The 21683-nt window shown below is 39.0% G+C and overlaps 1 protein-coding gene across 1 annotated transcript in view; it reads right to left on the bottom strand.

The window, feature by feature from the left end:
* Positions 1 to 17897, bottom strand: part of Smg1 (SMG1 phosphatidylinositol 3-kinase-related kinase) — a 78005-nt gene extending 60108 nt beyond the window's left edge. Inside the window, exons 1-10 of the mRNA XM_013011506.1 lie at positions 17867 to 17897; positions 13568 to 13731; positions 11836 to 11991; positions 10873 to 11009; positions 9410 to 9468; positions 7724 to 7937; positions 4304 to 4429; positions 3835 to 3907; positions 2458 to 2555; positions 904 to 1077 (exon numbers count right to left, since the gene is read on the bottom strand). Of these exons, the coding sequence (XP_012866960.1) occupies positions 904 to 1077; positions 2458 to 2555; positions 3835 to 3907; positions 4304 to 4429; positions 7724 to 7937; positions 9410 to 9468; positions 10873 to 11009; positions 11836 to 11991; positions 13568 to 13731; positions 17867 to 17880 (1215 nt within the window). The 5' untranslated portion in view covers positions 17881 to 17897. The remainder of the gene's footprint in view (positions 1 to 903; positions 1078 to 2457; positions 2556 to 3834; positions 3908 to 4303; positions 4430 to 7723; positions 7938 to 9409; positions 9469 to 10872; positions 11010 to 11835; positions 11992 to 13567; positions 13732 to 17866) is intronic.
* Between the last annotated feature and the right edge of the window lie 3786 nt (positions 17898 to 21683).

Here is a 21683-nt window from a genome sequence, read left to right as displayed (position 1 = left end):
ATCAAAAACTTGTAGACTGGGCACAGTGGCTCACACCTATAATCCCAGCTACTCAAGAGGCAGAGATCTGAGGATCATGGTTCAAAGCCAGCCAGAGCAGAAAAAGCCCAGGAGACTCTTATCTCCATAAACTATTTAGATAAGGCCAGAAGCGTTATTGTGGCCACAGTGGTAGAGTGCTAGCCTTGGGCACAAAAAGGCTTAGGGACAGCACCTAAACCCTGAGTTCAAGCCCCAGGGCTTGCAAAATACAAACAAAAACAAAAAGAAAACTGTAAAGATATGACAGGGGATGGAACCCAGGAACTCATACTATGAGCCAAATCCCTGCCCCCCAAAACATAATAGACTTCTCTACCATGTGTTAAACTTAAAATGCTGAAATATTTAAAAGTAGAAACAATAGGGGCTGGGAAGGTGGCTCAGTGGTAGAACACTTGCCTTGCATGCCTGAGGCCCTGGGTTCAATTCCTCAGCACCTCATAAACAAAAAGAAAAAAAGATGGAAGTGGCGCTGTGGCTCAAGTGGCAGAGCACTAGCCTTGAGCTGAAGAGCTGGGGAACAGCGCCCAGGCCCAGAGTTCAGGCCCCACAACCAGACCCCCCCCCAAAAAAAAGTAGAAACAATATTTTAAAATTTGCATTTAAAAAGAAATAAGTGGATCTGTGAAGGCTCTAAGAGAAAATTCCATAGAAATAAAATTCAGTGGTCACTTATTCCCAGCAAAGGAATGGTAGGAAGAAGCTAGAGTAGAGTCAGCAGGTTTCCCTGCTTTTCTAGCCAAGATACAGATATGCTACACACATGAAAGGCTAAGAGCACAGCTCATTAGGCACAAGAGGAATTACAGTACATAACAATTCTGCTTCTGAGTGACACTTCAAACTCCTAAAGACACTTACATCTGTTACATATGCCTCAGTAATTGGAGGACCCCGAATTGGGCTGAAGCGCTCCCCGATGCTCCTCACCACAGTACTGAACACCCGGAGTAGTGCTGCAAGCTTTGGTAAAGACACTGATGGAGGAGGAACATCTTCATCCACTGATTCCCCAGAGGCCACATGGCTGAGGTCCTAGATGTGAATTCACAGCCTTCTTATTTAAGCAGTACTTTTTTATGCATGTATGTACCACCACACCCAGTAACCTTCTCGTTTTTTAGTCAATTAAGTTTAGAACACAATCTTGTAAATCAAAGAGAATTTAAACTAGAAGAGAGTAACACTTATGACTCCAAATATCAAAACAGGTCATATCTATTTTAAAAAGCCCACATGAAACACACAGATTTAGAAAATGATCTCCTGCAGAGACAGTGTTGGAGAAAAATCTATTCTACTATGTATCCTGTAAGTATATAAAGATATAACCCAGAAATTTTCCCATTCCTAAACTGATTTTATACTAAACTCTCATTCTAATATCCTTTGAGCTACTAAATAAAAAATAAGTACTCTGTGCCACTATTAGGCATTTAAAAGGCAAAAGTTGAGGTTAAAAAAATCATAAATATCTACTCCACAGACTTTTAATCCAGTGAAGACAAAAGATACACTCAAAAGAAAAGATTAGTAAAATGAGACATTAGAAGTATAGGGACCAGGAACAGGGCTCAAGTGTAGAAAGCCTGATTATTAGACAAGGTTCTGAGTTCAAAACACAATACTGTCAGGAAAAAAAAAAAAAGAGAGAAGTATTATGCATCTGCAGACAACAATAAGCTTTGATGAAAGCCAAATGTCTTTGAATGGGCAGATTCAGAAAGGGAGCTGCAGAGTAAAGTAGGTGACAAGACACCACATGGGGAAGCAAGAAAAAAAGTAAGAAAGTAAAATGGCTCCTTGCTTTCCCTGACAAAACCAAACAGAGCAGCACAACTAAATACAGTTAATAATGAAGGGATGAAGAACATAGAAAGCTCAATTTGGAGGGAACTTTCAACACTACAAAGAATCATGGTGTACGTGAAGAACCACAGACAGACACAGACAAGAGATGGCTGAAGCCTTGGTTGGCAGTGAGGCCAGGAAAGCCCAGAGGCTTCATCAGTGCCCTGTGCACTGCCACACAACTCAGGTACAGCTACGTAAATTGGACGAAGCCAAAGCTTGTCCTCCAGAGCGCGATGTGAGACACCACCATTACATCCACTCAACACCAACTTAACTTAAAGGTATCTGGGAACAAAAAATAAGAATAAACCAAAGAATACATCCTCTGGAAAATATTGGCTGCCAAGAGTATTTCAAGCTTTATAAAATATGAGGTCTAACTTTTTATAGCCTTTCAATTTAAGAACATCTGAAAAAAACAAACTGTGATGGTCTTATAATTTCTACTTTAAATACAAGGGGATTCTAAATTATCTTAATATACATCTAGTGCCTTTATAAAATTTCTGAATGCTTTTCTACTGGTAATCTAAGAAATAATGTAGTTTCCTATAAACTCACCTCAGCATATGCCTCCATGTCTTCTAGAAATTGCCCAAGGAGAGTGGTAGAAAATGCAAGATCAGCTACCCAGAATGGTTCCAAACTCTGCAACCACCCTTGGAATCATTAAAAAATTTTGAAAGAACAGGAAAAACAAAACAAAAAACAGAACGCCAAAATTTTAAAAGAAATTCAAGAACTTTGATTTATTTAAATTTAGTATGTTGAATTGAAGCCCTCTGTAAAACTAATGATCATAAAAAATTACTAATATTTTTATTTAAATTATTTTATCACACAAATCATGGGCTTAGTCACAAACTTTGTTGTAAAGCTTTCCAGTTGCCCATCTAAAAACACGGTTCTATATAAAATCAGGACTGCTAACAAGTAATAACATGATGATTATGATTAACCAAGCATGAGTACTGAGAGGTGTTTATTTGTTTTGGTCGGTTGTAGGGCTCAGGGCCTGGGTGCTGTCCCTGAGCACTTTTGCTCAAAGCTAGCACTCTACCAGTTTGAGCCACAGCTCCACTTCCAGCTTTTAAGTGGTTAATTGGAAACGAGTCTCATGGGGACTTTTCTGCCTAGGCCAGTAGCTAGGATTACAAGCGTGAGCCACTGGTGCCCAGCTGAGAACCTCTTTTAATGCTATAGAAATGAACATTCCTTAAAAATTACATACTTCATGTTCTTAGTGTTTAAAAGGTTTCACATCCATACCCATATAGTCTCTAGACATGACTTAAAATTAAAATGCGACTATCTACTTGGTTTGCTAACCCAGGGTCACATACAGCCATCACAGATGATCTCACCTCCACAGTAGGAAGGAAAGGAGACCAAACTATTCTCAAACACATCTCACTTTTAGAAGTGTATGGAACCAAGTACGCAAGAGAACTTACTGCACCTGGAATTAGCTGGCATATGCAAACATTCACCCAAAGACAAAACCATTTTGTTATGATTTGTGACAGTTCTCTAAACACCTATGGGGAAGAGGGTGGTGGTTGTTGCTGCTGTTTTAAGTAATCAGAAAAACAGCAAAAATTCCAAATAACTTGATCTTCCATCAGGGTACTGTAGCCACCATTATTTCCTTCTACCAGGAAATGCTACATAAAACTTAAGGTACATCCTTCACATTTCTCACAGGTGCAACATTGCAATCTGTACTCACATTCCCTACTATTAACCACATGATTTTCCCTTGACAACATCAATTTAGCTAAGTGACACTCATTTATAATAACCAATTTATCTCCCTCAAGCAATTAGTCTTCCTGGATCATGGAAGGAACAGTCATAGTAGATGGTCTTGGGAGGACCTGCATTCTTGCCCATAATACATAAATAACTGGTATAAACGAGAACAGAAAGAAACCTTACCAGACACCTGCTGTGTGAGTGATGGTTTCTGAGTATGGTCTATGTGCCATCCAACTAATATATCCACTGTATCCTAGATGGAAAGAAAAAGAGAGGAGGCCAGTCACTGGAAGCACTTAACTGCCACTCTACCTATGCACCATTTCACAGTAAAAAAAAGCTAGGAAAATGCCCTTCTGTTCTATGGTCTTGACATTAAGAAACTTAGTAGGGCGAAGTGAGGGACTGGAAGAGGAAGGGACTGCATTCATGATATAGATGAAATATTTTATCTTGAAGTACTGAGGTTAGAAAGCATGCAGTTTTTATTTTTATAAAAGCAGTATCACTGCATCAATTCAAACACAGACCCTCAAACGCCACTGATAAACTGAAAGGAGAATCAATGTGTTTATTGTCTGTGATTTCCCAGTTTTTCACACCACAATCCTCCCCCCACCCCATCATTGAAGGACAGTGGGAAACTCACCCTAAAATTGGTGCTGAAAATATGAGGGTAACATCGAGCCACCAAAAGAATGCATTTAACACACTTGCAAAGTAATTCTGGTGTATCCACATTTTCAAGGATGGACTGTAGGCTGGTCATTACAAGCTTAAAAATAAGTTACAAACTGTAAGTACTCAACAAAGGAGAAAACAAATTAGATCATTACTGGTGACTATATTTAAAACCGATCATGTTAACCAAAGAAAACAAGTTTTAGTTGAAAAAGCTGAAAACTGCCAGTTCCTCACACCTATAATCTTAGCAACTCAGGAGGCTGAGATCTAAGGACCGCAGTTCAAAGACAGCCCAGGCAAGAAACAAAGACTCATCTCCAATAAAGCACTCAGAAAACCAGAAGTGGTGCTGTGGCTCAAGTGGTACAGCACTCGCCTTGAGCTGAAGAGCTGAGGAACAGCGCCCAGGCCCAGAGTTCAAGCCCCACAACCAACAAAAAAAAAGTTGAAAACATCTCAACTCCACAAAACTGGAAGGGTGAAAACATTGTTCTCCACATTAACATCTACTAACATTATTTCTTTACCAGCAACTATCTACTAAGTAATATCTTTGTCCATAATTCATAAACACTCACCTATACCCTGACTCTAACTAAATTTCAAATACAAGAATATTTAGGAAACTATTTTCTTTAAAGTATCACAATTACGGGGCTGGGAAGGTGGCTCAGTGGTAGAGCGCTTGCCTTGCATGCATGAGGCCCTGGGTTCAATTCCTCAGCACCACATAAGCAAAAAGAAAAAAGCCAGAAGTGGCGCTATGGCTCAAGTGGTAGAGCGCTAGCCTTGAGCTGAAGAGCTGAGGGACAGCGCACAGGCCCAGAGTTCAGGCCCCATAACTGGACCCAAAATAATAATAATAATAAAGTATCACAATTACTTTTCAATTTAAACTGTAAACACATTTTATGCAATTATAGCATTAGAACAAAGTTTATACAATTTGTTTCAACTCAGAATGTCTTAGCATGAGCACCACACATCAATGACAGCAAGCGGGTTCTTGTTACCAGTATATACACACTGACAAAATAAATATATAGCATATCACTGATAGAATATTCTAGATCTGTTAAAAACCATTTTTCATAAAAGAAACAGTTCTTTACAAAGGCTGCTATAACATTAAGATATGCTAGAACTACAGTCTCTACTTCACAGAAGTCAGTGCTGTAACCTGTACTACCAAGAATATTAGTGAATGCTACAATCACTCCCTGAAGAAAATACTACCAAACCCACAATATTCCAAATGTCTCAAGGCATGATATCCAGATCACTCCCAAGGGGGGAAAGAAGCCTTCTCAAAAGGCAGACTAACTAGATCTGGAGTCATCCTCTCCTCCAAGTGATCAAACTGCACATGGGAGAGTTGATGAGCTACATTACCTGCCTGTTGGTGTGGTGTAGCAGCATAAAGTACTGACTGACTCAAACCAGGAAAGAACAATGTAAAAGTAGAGCATAGCATTAAAGTTCCTTTTCTTGGGCAACTATTCTACTTTAAAGGAGATCTTAAAAAGGCATAATATCAAATACAATGCTTAAATCTTGATGAATTCTTGGTTACCGGAGACATAGCTATCAAAGACATCTTTAGGGTAAAACTGAGAAATTTGAATTTGCACTGTAAATATAAGAAAATTCACATTTGGGTGTGATTACAATATTGCTGTTACACATAACAAATTATTCCATATACTGAATTGTCATGGTGTCATTTACCTTCAAATGGTTCAACATTCAGGGAGACAGACAGACAGAAACAGAAAGCCCAAGAAAGAGAAATAGAACAAAACCTTACCGAAAGGTCACTAGGTGACAGTTAAAATGCAACATCGCAGGTGCTGGGTTCAATCTTCAGCACATCCCACCCCAAAAGAGTTATTAAATGTGATAAAGCTAGATAAAGTACATAAGTATCTCTTGTATTAGTTTATATGCTTTCCTGTAGATTTGTACATTTTCAAAATTAGGAAATGTTTGTAAAATACAAACATATGTAAATGAAACATATGAGTTATTAAAAAAAAAGCAAGCAAAATGAATTTGCCACTAGATGATATGCACAGCTGTACACTGGAGTTTTTTCCAGCTTACAGTAGCAACTGGACCTGTTAAATATGGACTAGATGACATCAAAAACTATGAGTGTTGTCACACCTGGAGGTATCTGTTAGTCAGCTTGGTTTCTGAATGGGCTTTTGGCACAACACCCACCCCCATGGCAGATCTGATATCAACACTATGAATCCCGTAAACATTCTGTAAAATGCCATGGAAATAATTGCTTTTCATTTTAAGGGGATGGGAAAAGAACAAATAAATCTGTCAATAAAGCACTATAAAATACGTAAAGATGGAATGCTTCATAAAGATCTAAAGAAATAGAGAAATTCCAAAATAGGGAGAAAAAATACCAAAATACCAAATAACAACACTCTAATATTTAAAAACATGATCTCAAAAAAATTTTAATTCAAGGACTGGAAATGTGGCTTGCCAAGAAGCCGTACCACATAAACAGAAAAGGCCAGAAGTGGTGCTATGGCTCAAGTGGTAGAGTATTATCCTTCAGCACAAATACGTTTAGGAACAGAGCCCAGGCCCTGACTCCAAGCCCCAGGACTGGGAAAAAAAAAATTCAAATCTTGCTCAAAAGTTATTTAACACCAGGCACTGGTGGCTCATGTCTATAATCCTAGCAACTCAGAAGACTGAGATCTAAGGATTATGATTCAAAGCCAGCAAAGTCCATGAGACTCTTATCTCCAATGAACCACCATTAATTAAGCTGGAAGTGGCACTGTGGCTCAAGTTGTAGAGTGCTAGCCTTGAGCAAAAAAGCTCAGGGACAGCACAGCACCCAGGCCCTGAGTTCAAGCCCCAGGACCAGCATTTAAAAAAAAAAGATAGTGCTTTCTTTATGCATTCACCTTATAAACAAAAATGAAATAAAGCTATGCAAAGCTGGTATTCCTTATAAATAAGTTTTATATTAGTTTGGATGAAGAATTGCTTGCCTGTCTTGTCATCAGCATAAATTTCAGAACTGAGTGTGATGTGTAGTGTGATGTTTTCCTCAAAAAATGTGAAGCCTCTGTTCAACTCCTCTAGAAGAGTTCCTGTTTTTGAAACTGCAAGTCATTCCAACATTAAGCAACAAAGGGAAACTTTTAAAAATAAAAAATACAAAAATCCTCAAAACATACTCACTTTAAAATTGGTCCACTGTATATCCTTTACTCAAACTCCAAAAGAACTGAATTTTAATTACATCTGCTGTGAGTAGACGGGCCCTGCCTGCTGTTTCTGTTCCTGAGCCCTCCCCCAAGGATAAGGAAGATTCCCTCCCCAAGGTCATCGCTTCCCCTCACCTTACCTGCATTACAGATGAAAAGGCTTTCTTCTCTCCTACAGTCTCTAGTGCTTTGTAGGTGGCACATAAGTAGAGAAGTTTAACTTCATCTTTTGCAGATGAGCTAAATTTGCTGAAAATCCACTTGAAGATCTTCTCAGCCTCATAGCTCAAAGAAGCACAAAGAAGGCCAAGACAGCAAGCTCCCTCTTGTCTCAACTCCTGAAGCAACTTGCTACTGTTTATTTTAATGTAAATAAAACAAAACACACACAAAAGGCATAAGCTTCCAGAGACAACAAGAATGACACATCTTCCCAAAGAAAATGTCTTAGATGTTTTATAACTTTTTAAGGATTTCTTAAAAGTTCAAATTAAAGATTGAAAGTTTACCCAATAAACACAGAATTCTATTATGCAGTACTCAAGAGTACCCTTTTCAGATATTAGCTTTTCTAAAAAACTGAGGCTTTAAATTTAAAACTAGACAAGTCACAGGAAAAGGTAACCACAAATTATTAGATAAAACACACTATAATAGCTAGACAAAGGGTAAACAGATGCAGCACTGGAACTCACTAGCCACTATGTTGAAAATGAAATACATAACTTGTGGGTAGGAATGAGAAGGAAAAACTGGGAGTTGAGGATGACACTGTCCAAAAAGAACTGCACCCGATTCATGTACTGTAACCTATCTGTACATCACCTTAATAATACATCTGTATATCACCTTAATAATTTAAAAAACGCTAAGCGAGTGCTGGTAGCTCACACCTATCATTCTACTCAGGAGGAGGCTGATATATGAGGATCATGGTGAGAAGTCAGCCTTGGCAGGAAAGTCCATGAAATTATTATCTCCAACAAACCACACACACCATCACCACCATCACCACCATCACCATCACCATCACCACCACCACCACCACCACCACCACCACCACCACCACCACCACAGGTGTAGCTGTGGCTCAAATAAAAGGGCACTAGCCTTGAGTGAAAAAGCTACAAGGACCGCACCCCAGCCCAAACCCCGTACCAGCACAAAAACAAAAATAATAACCAAAAAAACAAAGAAAACACTAAGTATATTATATAGTCAATATGGAAAGACAGTGAATAATAAATGGTGGTTAGTAGCTAGCAGCTGAATTTAATTACAGAACAAGGAACCATGGAGGTCAGGTATTTCTAGCACTGCTGCCCGTTGGTGCCTCTGAGAGCCGCAGTGTGGGCTTAGCGTTGGGTGCTCACTGACGGAAGCTCCCTTCTACCTCTATACTCTTAAGTTCTCTCAAACTTTCTGAGTTTAAAAAAACTAACCACATTCATCATTCATTTGTTCCACCAGTCAATACGCAAGCATTTAGCTATGTTGCAAATTTTTTAAAATAAATAATCCTTTTCTTTTTTTGGGTCAGTCATGGGGCCTGAACTCTGGGCCTGGGTGCTGTCCCTCAGCTCAAGGCCAGCGCTCTACCACTTGAGCTACAGCGCCACTTCCAGCTTTTTCTGCTTATGTGGTGCTGAGGAATCAAACCCAGGGCCTCATGCATGCAAGGCAAGAGCTCTACCACTGAGCCACCTTCCCAGCCCAATAATCCTTTTTAAAATAGATTCTATTTATACTGCTTACAAAGTCAATGAGAAATAACCTTAATAATTTCTAAAACTACCATTTAAATTTAATTACTATTAGTTACTTACCTTTCATTAAGCACATCATGAACAGCAGCCAAGATATTATCCAACTGTTTTACTAGTACCTTTAAAAAAACACACACATTTATAAATAAACTTCAAAAAAAACTTTTATTTTTAAGAAAAAACTGTATACTCTTGTTTACTTGTCTTGCTCTCCAAATTATAATTAGAAAGCAACTTAACTTCCTTATTAATCCAGTCCCCAAATACATCAGGAACATCATGTTTCTCTTCCAACTATGAAAGACATCCAGAGGAAACCGTTGAAACCATCAATGAAAATATAAAAAGAGCTTCTTTGACTTCAAATACTCTGAATGCACTTAAAATGAAGTGCTGAAGGGACAGGATATACAATATGGGCAGATGTCAGTGACAAAGTGGGCAGGCAGTTCACTGCACAATTTTTGTTGGGTACTTTTTAAAGTTTTATATAAAAACTTAGGGGGAAGAGCATGCTTTGAGCCATTTTGTTATTTGCCTAACTAGACCATCCTTAATAGTTTTCTACTGCCCCACATCAAGCTCTTGATTTGTTATTAGAATTATGTGGAATGGAAAGAATAATTTAACTATTCCTGAGTTGTTTAAAGGGCTTTTCCATTTTCTTAGCCCTGGTCATCAAACCGAACTTCTACACCAATGAAATATGTACCATGCATCTCTATTTCATATATGAAAAACAAAGAGACTTTTGTCCTAGAACACCAAGAAAAAAAATCTGAGGGGCTGGGAAGGTGACTCAGTGGTAGAGCGCTTGCCTTGCATGCCTGAGGCCCTGGGTTCGATTCCTCAGCACCACATAAGAAAAAAGAAAAAAGCCAGAAGTGGTGCTGTGGCTCAAGTGGTAGGGCGCTAGCCTTGAGCTGAAGAGCTGAGGAATCATTCACAGGCTAATTTTAAAAACTAAAAGTGCTTCATTTCGGAAGACTCCAACGTGGATGCAACAGTGGACAAGGGCAGATAAACTATACATTAGGATGCAACTGCTGTTGAACATCGCCAGGTGCTGATGGCTCATGTCTATAATCTTAGCTACTTAAGATGCTGAAATCTGAGGATCGTGGTTCAAAACCAGCCTGGGCAGGAAAAACCTGTGAGACTCTTAACTCCAAGTAAGCACAGAAAAAGCCAGAAACGGCGCTGGAGCTCAACTGGTAGAGCGTTAGCCTTGAGCAAAAAGGAGCTCAAGAACAGCACCCATACCCAGGGTTCAAGCCCTAGGAACAGCAAAAAATAAAGTTCAACATAATATGGATACATTAAGTGCAGAATAAGAAAACTTATTTTTCTAGAAGCAACCCTGTTCCCTTTCTGGGCCATTTTGGAGTTGGAATTGAGGCCTCACACTTACTAATAATCCTTCACCTTTCCTGCTTTAGTTTACCTTTCAGACTAAGTCTTGCATTTTACAGACTGGCCTTGGACCTCGACCTCTACCTCTGGCTCCCAAGTATTATACTCACCAGTTTATTTTCTGGTTGCTGAATAAATTCTTTCAGCTGCTTTACAGTAGCCAGCCTTCGGTCTCTGTCGTCTTCCCGGGTGATCCTCCGAAGAAGGTTCGACAGTCGAGACTCATCAGAGTAAGACATCGATCGCTCTGAGAATATAAAACACTGACTGGGGCTGGGAAGGTGGCTCAGTGGTAGAGCGCTTGCCTTGCATGCCTGTGGCCCTGGGTTCAATTCCTCAGCACCACATAAGCAAAAAGAAAATAAGCCGGAAGTGGCGCTGTGGCTCAAGTGGTAGAGCGCTAGCCTTGAGCTGAAGAGCTGAGGGACAGCGCACAGGCCCAGAGTTCAGACCCCACGACCAGACCCCAAAAATAAATAAATAAATAAAACAAAACACTGACTACTGAGTACAAAGGAACATAGAAAGTTTATAGCCTAAATGTATTGAGATGTCCATCAAAATGTCATTATCTGAGCCAGGGCACAGCAGCTCACTCCTGAAATCCTAGCTATTCAGTAAAACTATGATCTGAGGATCAAGGCTGGAAGACAGCTGAGTATGGCACCATGATCCAAGAGGCAAACCAGAACTTTTCTTCTATTTTCTCACTGCAAGACAAATGCAAATTCCCAAACAGAATTTAACACTGTTAACAAGAAATGCATGAAAAGGCTGTTGATAAATCTGCCAGTAGAACTATTGTAAAGAAGAAGCACTTTAAAGTCACTATCTACAGTCTATGTCTCTTCTATAGTATAAGGCTTCAAACATTTAAGAGATAGCTTAGCCTTTAGTCATTCTACATTGGAACTCTTATGTAAAGGAAACTGACCCTTCAATGGTTTTACGCCCTTCCCCAAAAATGTGTACACAGATATTCACTAAGATATGTAACACAGGTAGAGGTGTGGAAATGTGTGGATGGTACCCTTTATGTGGTATGTGTGGTGGATCTGGGTTTCCAGCCTTACCCTGTGATTTCCTCATGTCTTTGGTGGCTAACGCACGACTGCCATGCTGAACACTGGTGAACTCAGAGCTGGTCACATTGTTAAACCTCAGCTCTTGCCCCAACGACTTCCGACCATAAGTATTTTCCCCAGATCCTCCATTGACACTGTAGCCACCTAAAAGAACAACAAAATTTATTTTTAGTAGGGCTCTTCATTTTCATCAATTCCTGACAGTATGAAGTCATTATCCATCTACAACTCACCCAGCCTTTGCTTCTAATTTTCCCTTGTGCTGCTGATCCTAAAATCATAGATTCCTTGCTGCTGATCCTAAAACCATAGATTCCTTGCCTAAAGCTAAGAAAAACTAAATTAAGGGGCTGGGGCGGTGGCTCAGTGGTAGAGCGCTTGTCTTGCATGTATGAGGCCCTGGGTTCAATTCCTCAGCACCACATAAGCAAAAAGAAAAAAGCTAGAAGTGGCGCTGTGGCGCAAGTGATAGAGTACTAGCCTTGAGCTGAAGAGCTGAGGGACAGCGCCCAGAGCAGGCCCCACGACCGGACCCAAAAAAACAAACAAAAAATAAAAACTAAATTAAGTCAGATTTTGTTTCAAGATACATATTTTTGTGCTGTCCTAGGGCTTGAACTCAGGGCCTGGGTGCTGTCTCTGAGCTTTCTTTGCTCAAGGTTAGCACTCCACCACACCACTTAAGCCATAAATTTACTTCTGGATTTGGGGGGATGGTTAATTGGAGACAGACTTTCCTGCCCAGGGTGGCTTCAAACCACAATACTCATATCTTGGCCTCCTGAATAGCTCGGATTACAGGTGTGAGCCACTGGCAACCAGCCTTGTTTAAATACATCTTTATAAGTCAAGGGACAGGATGAAGGGATAACAGACAATATTCTAATATTGTGTACTTTTGCAACTATATACAATGCACTTATATGTTAGAAAACATTCTTCTAAAAAAAAAAAAAGGAAGAACTAACTCTTTGGGGTTAGAGGTGTGGCTCAGGTGGTAGAGCACCAGCCAAAGAATGAAAGTGTCAGATACCGAGTTGGAGTCCTGGTCTCAGACAAAAAAAAAAGAGAAAGAAAGCATTTAAGCTTAAAGTAATAAAAAGAAAAACATAAAACTTTTCAAAATAATAATGTAGTTGTCATCTATTCTTCACTTGCTGAATTTTAAATCTATAAGAAAGAAGGAAGAGGGAAACTAGCTAGGCAGGTTTAGAAAATATACAACCAGGGATCTGTGGCTCACACCTGTCATCCTAGCTACTCAGGAAGCTGAGAGCTGAGGATCTGGCTCAAGGCCAGCCCAGGCACGAAAGCCCATGAGACCCATCTCCAATTAATTACCAGAAAAGGCATAAATGGAGCTGTGGCTCAAGTGGTAGAGCTCTAACCTTCAGTAAGCTGATGGATAACACCCAGGCCCTGAGTTCAAGCCCTAGGTCCAGCTCAAATAAACAAACAAACAAAAAAAAAAACATATAACAAGGAAGATGAAAGAGGTTGTATATTATCGAAAAGGAGTATTTGCAAGTAATACAAACAAAAACACGGGGCTGGGAACATAGCTCATGTGGTGAAGTACTTTCCTAATAGAGATGCAAGACCCTGGGTTCCATTCCCAGCACTGCAAGGAAAACTTAAAAAAGAAAAAACACTTCCCTCCAAACCCCCAGAAAACATGCCTCCGGCAGTTTAATAAAAACAAAAACAAAAACACACGTACCCTTTTCGTCATTCTGTATGTCAGCGTGGACTCTGGTATCATCGTGCCTTTGCCGAGACACCACAGCTGAATTTGAAGGTTGCAGTCCATAAGAGGAAGAACCACCTCTATCTCTGGATGAGGAATATTTTAAATTATCTGGGTCGGCTGATGCACTATCAGTTCTGCAAAGAGAAATGCAGGTAATTAGAATTTTCAGCATTTTAATGGCCAAAACCACAAATCTTTCTTGTGTACAAGCCTTTTTCTACCCTCTAGTTTCCATACTCAACCGTTACCATCATGCATTAAGTACTCCACTGTCTAATTACAAGCCTTTCAACCAGAAAAACCTTCAACAGATAAACTGCCAGCTATTCTGCTTTTTCTACTAAAGATCCATTCAAAATCTGAATAGTCATCAGAATCAAGGTGACCAACTCATGCTAGTTTGCTCACAACTTTACTGGCTTAGCTACTGTTAAGTTTCTTGTTTTAGGCAAAATTGGACTGTTGCCTACTCTGGTTCAAGATACTTTCCCCATGATGTGATTTATTCTCTCTCAATTCTCCTCACAGAAGAGGGTTAATGAGTCAAAAATGTTAAGTCTTCCCAGTCATTAAGGGGGGGAAAAAACAACCCAACAACCCACTGACAGCAGGTCAGTGGCAATTGGTTACCAAATTATTTTTTTTAAAGAACTGCCTCATAGCAATGTGCCTTCAATTCTCAACTGACTCCTTATTTGGTGGAAAAATATAGAATGATATTTCAAAGCAAGCTCAACAAAATGTAGAGAAAGAACACCTTAGCCACAAAGTAAGATTTTACTTATGCATAGCAATGCTTAAGACTTCATTGAAAATGCTTTAATTTTAAGGAATATCAATTACAATTATTTAAAAAGTGAGAGCCGGGCGCCAGTGGCTCATGCATGTAATCCTAGCTTCTCAGGAGGCTGAGATCTGGGGATCGTGGTTCAAAGCCAGCCCGGGCAGGAAAGTCCATTAGACTCTTACCTTCAACTAACCACCAAAAAACCAGAAGTGGAACTGTAGTAGAGCTTTAGCCCTGAACAGAAAAGCTAAGGGACAGTGCCTAGGCCCTGAGTTCAAGCCCCAGGATTGGCACAAAATACTTACAATATTAATTTTTAAAAGGTGTACATAATGAACTCTCACTAAAGCTGAATCTAAAAGGTGTGATCAGTAAGTACTGTTCAGAATAATACCTGATTCTGGGACATAAACAAATGGTAACACTCAGGAGAAAATTAGCATCCATATTCAAATGTTGGCTCCCATCTACTCTATGCCTCCATTTCCTAATCAGTAAAGTAGATAAATGAGCTTCAAGATTTCTCATGAGTCTTACTCCATCAACCCATCAAAATGTCAACAAAGGAAATAAAAGTCTATTCCATAAGAAAAATACAAGTAAGCAGTTCCTATCCTGCTTTTATCCTGAGGAAAACAACCTTCATAAAGAAATGAAGATTGGGCTGGGAAGATGGCTCAGTGGTAGAGTGCTTGCCTTGCATGCATGAGGCCCTGGGTTCCATTCCTTAGCACCACATAAGCAGAAAAGTCTGGAAGTGGTGCTGTGGCTCAAGTGGTAGGGCACTGGCCATAAGCTGAAGAGCTGAGGGACAGCGCCCAGGCCCAGAGTTCAGTTTCCACGACCAGCAAAAAAAAAAAGAAAAAGAAAAAGGAAAAAGAAATGAAGATTGATATATATTTTTATTTACTTTAAGTTATATATAATTTATATATATATGTATATATAAACTGCCTCATAACAATCTGCCTTAAACTATCAACTGACTCCTTATTTATTTGATGGAAAAAATATAGGATGGTATTTGAAAGCAAGTTCAACAGAATGTACAGAAAGAGCATATATATCACTTCTGTATTTTATGAAATCATCTTCTGAACTTATAATCATTTTGGAAAAGTTTAAGACACTGGCCAGGGGAGAAAGTAGTCTATTACTCTGCCTTCATGCCTCCCCCTTGTATGTAAAGATGATATTACTTCACATAACATTTCATTTACACTTTCATCACCTTATCCTTCCCCACTAACAAAAATAATCAACATAAATCATTCCATAGGCTCAACTCTCTGTAATCACTGTTAGTAGCCAGTTGAGCTCAGATACTTAACTGATACAAGTCTATGTTACTTTTTAAAAGCTATTGCAATAAATCTTATTACAATTCTATAGCCAGGCATAGTAAAATAGCTAAGGCTCTAATAGAACAGCTTCATCAAATATTCAGACTCCCTTTGTTCATAAACAATGCTAAGTATTTCTAACACATTAAAAATATGGAATTTCAAAAAATTATGTATGAAGATACTAAATATACTAGGTCAGCAAGCTTTAACACTATGGAACATGAGAATTCTGTATATCTAAAAATAGCATATTAGGGCTGGGATGGTGGCTCAGTGGTAGAGTGCTTGCCTTGCATTCATGAGGCCCTGGGTTCGATTTCTCAGCACCACATAAGCAGAAAAAGCCAGAAGTGGTGCTGTGGCTCAAGTGGTAGAGCGTTAGCCTTGAGCTGAAGAGCTGAGGGACAGCACCCAGGCCCAGAGTTCAGGACCCACAGCAGAAACAAAGAAAGAAACAAACGAAGGAAGGAAGGAAGGAAGGAAGGAAGGAAGGAAGGAAGGAAGGAAGGAAGGAAGGAAGGAAGGAAGGAAGGAAGGAGAAAGAAAGAGTATATTAAACTACATCTATAATAAAGCATAATATATTACTACTTTCTGAAAAAGAACTAAAGAATGAAAGAACTTATGGACTGCTGTAGCTACCTATATGTATGGCACCTAATATAACCTGGAAAAATAAGATATTAGGAAATGAATAAAAACACACATCTATATACAAAGATAGCTGAAGTCTACCAATATTTAAGCCTGTCTTTATGTTTTTATTATATTCACGTGTCACCTACTATTCATACTATCAAAAGTTAAACATTTCTATCCATTTCTGGGGGCAAAGTAGGAACATAAGGCAGCAGAGAATACCAGTTAAGAAAAGATCTGGTCTCAAATTCCAGCTCCAGGACTGATAGGTACCATGTGCCTTAGTCTCCAGGACTTGATTTTCTCCTCGGCCGATGGGGATAATAGCTATCTAACATGCAGGTAAGATTACGAGGCTTAAATAAGATTAAGAATTATTTAATAAACCAAGGAGCTGGGGCCTCACACCTATAGTCCTATCTACACAGAAGGCTATGATCTGAGGATTAGAAAAGTCATTGAGACTCAACCCCAATTAATCAGAAAAGGCTGGAATTGGAGGCATAGCTCAAGTGGTAGAGGAACAGTCATGAAAAAAGGGGGAGGGGGAGCTCCAGGGCCTGAGTGCAAATGCAAGTACCAGCCCCACCCCCCAGTAAAAAAATTCTCAAATATTTAGCTTGTAGAATCCATTAAGACTTATTATAACCATAATACAAAATAAACCTGCAGTTTCCAATCAACAGACAATAAATAAGCAGCTCCTGAACAAAAATGTTTTTACACTCAACATATAGCAGCTTATGTTAAATTAAGCAATTTACTGCTACCAATCAATTTCTAACTAGTATGCATTTGATTTCAAGCTAAACAAAACCAAAACTGCCTTCCCAATTGGTTAGAATACAGTGTTTTTAAATTTCATGAGTTATGAATCCTGAGCTTTAAAAAAATGGGGTTTTCAAAAATATAGCAAAAAAATCACTTAGAATCATTGTCTTAGAGCTGCCTAAAGACAGCAGAGTTGCCAAGTTATTTTAATACAAATTGATCAAAACATTTCCAACCAGAATTCACGTTATGTATTCTGAACCCAAAAGCACAAAATGGCTCAGTGCTTACATGAAATCCCTATCTTTATAATATTTAGACTGCCTGGGTCTCGAAAGCCGTCAATGGTTAGCTGTTAGTAAAGACCACACCAGTCCAATAATAAAAAAAAACTGTTACAGAAGGGAAATGAGCTCTTAGCATGAGGCAATCAAAACAGAAAATGCAGATCTGAACTCTAAAGTGGGCATCAGTGTTAAAGTGGTTAGTCAGGAAGGCTGTCAAAACTATCAACTCCAGAATTAGTGTCTCAATTTAGTATAAAAACCAAATGTATCTGTTAAGGCTAAAATCCAAGCAACAAAAAATACTTGCACAGCCCCTTTAATACTATGAGAATATGATGAAGAGAAAAAAAGAAGAAATGCATATATTTCCCCAGTGATCAAACTGAAGTTAAAGCCTGATGTACATGCCACATGGGAGGTAAGTTTCTAAAGCTCATACCTCAAAAATCGCATACTGTATAATATGGAGCCTTTGTGATGTTTTGCATCAAGTCAATCTGTAAGACAGTAGTTACAATATTAGTGAAGACAGTGGGTTAAAACATTTCATGTTCAAACATGAAGCAATAATCATTCATGGGTTAGGTGCTTTTAGTTAACTATGGCCCCCTTGGGTTTGTATGTCTAAGCAAAAATAAGATAAAAAGCCACTCGATGCCTTAGAAGATAAAAAGGCTTAAAGTGACAACCAAAAAGTTGGGGGTCCGTAGAGAAATAACTATAACATACAAATCACATACAAATACAATTAGCACTAATTTTAGTTATCTAGACTAAATAGCAAGAAAATATAATCAGTCTAAAAAGCCATTCGTTTTGAATGACAAATCCTTCATCCTTATGAGCACTGGAAAAAGCAAATCCCGACCTCTACCTCCCTTAAAAATCTCTAGAAAGTGTGAAGTCAAAGAAAGTTTTGCCAGCCAGGTATGGTAATGGACACCTGTAATCCCAGCACTCAGAAGGCTGAAAGTAGGAGAATGGTGAGTTCAAGACCAGCCTCAGTTACATAGGGAGTTCAAAGATAACCTGAGCTTTAAAATGAAATCACGCCTCAAAAAAAAATTATCTAGCTAAAGCACCCAAAATGACTTGATGCAAACACACCTAGTGGTGCCTGCTGGAGTAAGCATCATATTGCTTTGAGTTGTTTTTGCATAAGTTGACTACGGGATGTTGCCCTTGTGGGAAGGTCTAATTTGTAAGGAATCTAAACTAGGTAATGAGATTTGCACTGAAGCCAATGAAGTAGGAATAAATTTACTCTCTATAGGTTATGCGGGGAGTTTTTCATACTTTTTGTGGAGGCAAAGCTTGGTGCCTAGCAACCCCAAAGCCCTAAGTTCAAACAACAACAATAAGGGGAGTAAAAGTTCATACTATTTGAAAATTTATTTACCTTTAAAAAAGAAATCCAGGGTTATCCCTATACTATCTCTTACTCACCTGGATTCAGATATGCTTTCATAAGGGTTAAAAGGCAAAATACGCCTGAGCCTTGTCTATATCAACAGAACTATTTTGAGTCTAGTGCAAAACTTTCATTTTGCAGGCTCAAAGACTTCATTATAAAATGCTTCTCATGGGGGGCTGGAAAGGTAGCTCAGTGCCTTGCATGCCTGAGGCCCTGGGTTCGATTCCTCAGCACCACATAAGCAAAAAGAAAAAAAGCCGGAAGTGGTGCTGTGGCTCAAGTGGTAGAGTGCTAGCCATGAGCTGAAGAGCTGAGGGACAGAACCTAGGCCCAGAGTTTAGGCCCACGACCAGACCCAAAATATAAAAAAAAATAAAAAAATAAAATGCTTCTCACTTGAAAATTTAGGCTCAAATTTAGTAAAGCAATTGCTTTGTGTCAAGATTGTAAATGAGACTTATCAGTTGTGTAGTATTAAAATATTAAGTGATATAACTTCTTGGTGAAATTTCCTTAGCTATGTATTGACTCTATACCAAATCTTACTTACCCATTTATTGGTTCCTTGTTACCAATATTTAATTTTTAATCTAATTCTCAACTGAATTAGCCAATATAGACCAGTGAAAAAAGAAATTTTATTCTAAAATTATAAATAATTTTGTATTACCCAAAGAGAGTTGTGGCTTTTACCTGTGGTTTCTGAAAGGTAATCTCTATGCCCTTGGAATGCCATGCCTATTTAATAAGGTTGGTTATCATCTGGGGCTGTGGGCCACACCAGAAATCCTAGCAATGAACCTTATGAGAGGAACATTTAGGGCTGGAAGCCAGGCTGTCATAGTTATGGAGTATCAGTAAAAAGTCCTAATCCCTTAAACATAACTGGTTGCTTTGCTCCTGTATTTCCATTTTGCTACATGGTACCTTTCGATGTTTTCTACTAAACAGTACTCTATGGTCAGTCACTCACCTCCATCCACACCTCTGTCCCATCTCTACCCATACTGAAGAAAAATACTTCTATAAAACACAACTCTTAGCCAAGTGCCAGTGGCTCACATCTATAATTCTAACTACTCTCAGGATGCTGAGATTTGAGGATCACCGTTGAAAGCCAGCAAGGGCTGTGGCTCAAGTGGTAGCCTTCAGGGAGGAAAAAAAAAAAAAAGTTCAGGGATAGCACCCAGGCCCCAAGTTCAAGGCCCAGGACCAGCATGAAGGGGGAGGGGGGAGAACATAAAACAAAAATGGGTGCTGATGCTGATGGCTTATGCCTGAAAGCCCAGCTACTCAGGAAGCTGGGATCTAAAGATCACAGTTCAAAGCCAGCCAGGACAGGAAAGTGAAAACTTATCTCCAATTAATCACCAAAACGCTACAGGTGAAGCTATGGCTCAAATGGTACAGCAGTAGCCTTGAGCATAAAAACTAAGGAACAGGACCCAGGCCCTGAGTTCAAGCCCTGGATCAGCACCAAAAAAGCTCTATAGTTGCAGAAGAAATCCCATTACTAGCAACTTCTTCAAACACTTGTGGCACCCAAAATGTGTCTCTCATGAGGTCAAACTCAATTTGCTCACTTGCTTGAGGTGTTACTATTGAAGATAAGAGGGTCTTCCACCATGTAAATTTTGGGAAAAACTAATATAGTGGTTATTTCCTGAGAGCAGAAAGGAAGGCAGAAGACAACTAGAAAATGATGCTGGTTCAAACTCCAATTAGACTGTTTATGTTTGTCCTTTAAGACTTTTATAACCAAAATCTAGTTCACTCATAATTGTAGATGTATTTTCGGGAGCTGGGAGTGTAGTATATGAGTACAAGGCCAACCTGGGTTACAAAGCTCAAAACGAAAAAGTCACTTTTCTAAACACAAAGAGGCTAGAAATAGAAGAAGCCATGTGCAGAAATGCAACAACAAAATCCTCCTCTGTGTAACTTTTGAAAGCTTAAAAGAGAAAGGGGGGAAGGGAGAGGGAGGATAAGAGAGGGAGGGAAGAGGGGGGAAGGAAGAGGGAGGGAGAAAGGGGCACTCTCATATATTTAAATGCTGATTGTTTTAAATACATTTAATAGTAATTAATTTTAAACCTTATTTTCATACAAAGGACATCATCAAGGAAGTGAAAAGCCAACTCACAAAATCAGAAAAAATATTTGTAAATCACTTGAGTCTAACATACAAAGCATTAAAAAAAATTCCTTTATCCCTCCCCCCATGTTATAACCCCTGTTTTCACTGTATTCGGTATAATTTGGGGAGGGGAAGGGGAAAAAACAAAATGTTTAAATAGGGATACAGATTGGCCCATTGCAACAATGAGAAATACAAGATGCTATGTCAAAAAATGAACTTTACAATTTAGGAGGGGGGAGGGGTGGTGGTTGAGGTGGGAGGGAGGCAACAATGCTGGATAAGAAACATACTCATTATTCTTGCTCATGTAACTGTAACCCCTCTGTACAGTTATTTTCACAATAAAAAACGTGTTTTTAAAAAAAGGAAACAATCATAGAAACAAAAAGAAAAGTCCTTCAACTCAACAACAAAAATCAATTACCAAGTGGGGGGGGGGGGGAATTGCCCTTTCTCAAAAAGAGATACAAAGTCAGGTGTGGTAGGATACATCTGAGACTCCCAACACAGGGAGAAGCTGAGGTAAGAGAAACCAAGTTTGTGACCAGCGTGGGTTACACACGAAAAAGACAAATAAATGGCCAATAGCACATTAAAAAATACTCATCATTAGTGATTAGGAAAATGCAAATCAAAACCACCAGGAAAAACCACTTGATACTCACTAAGATAGCCATACTTTAAATATAAAATCTAAAAAAA

This window comes from Dipodomys ordii, unplaced genomic scaffold, assembly GCF_000151885.1.
Source record: "Dipodomys ordii isolate 6190 unplaced genomic scaffold, Dord_2.0 Scaffold14, whole genome shotgun sequence".
In the NCBI taxonomy this organism is placed as follows: Eukaryota; Metazoa; Chordata; class Mammalia; order Rodentia; family Heteromyidae; genus Dipodomys; species Dipodomys ordii.
This window is presented reverse-complemented; position numbering and strand designations above follow the sequence as displayed.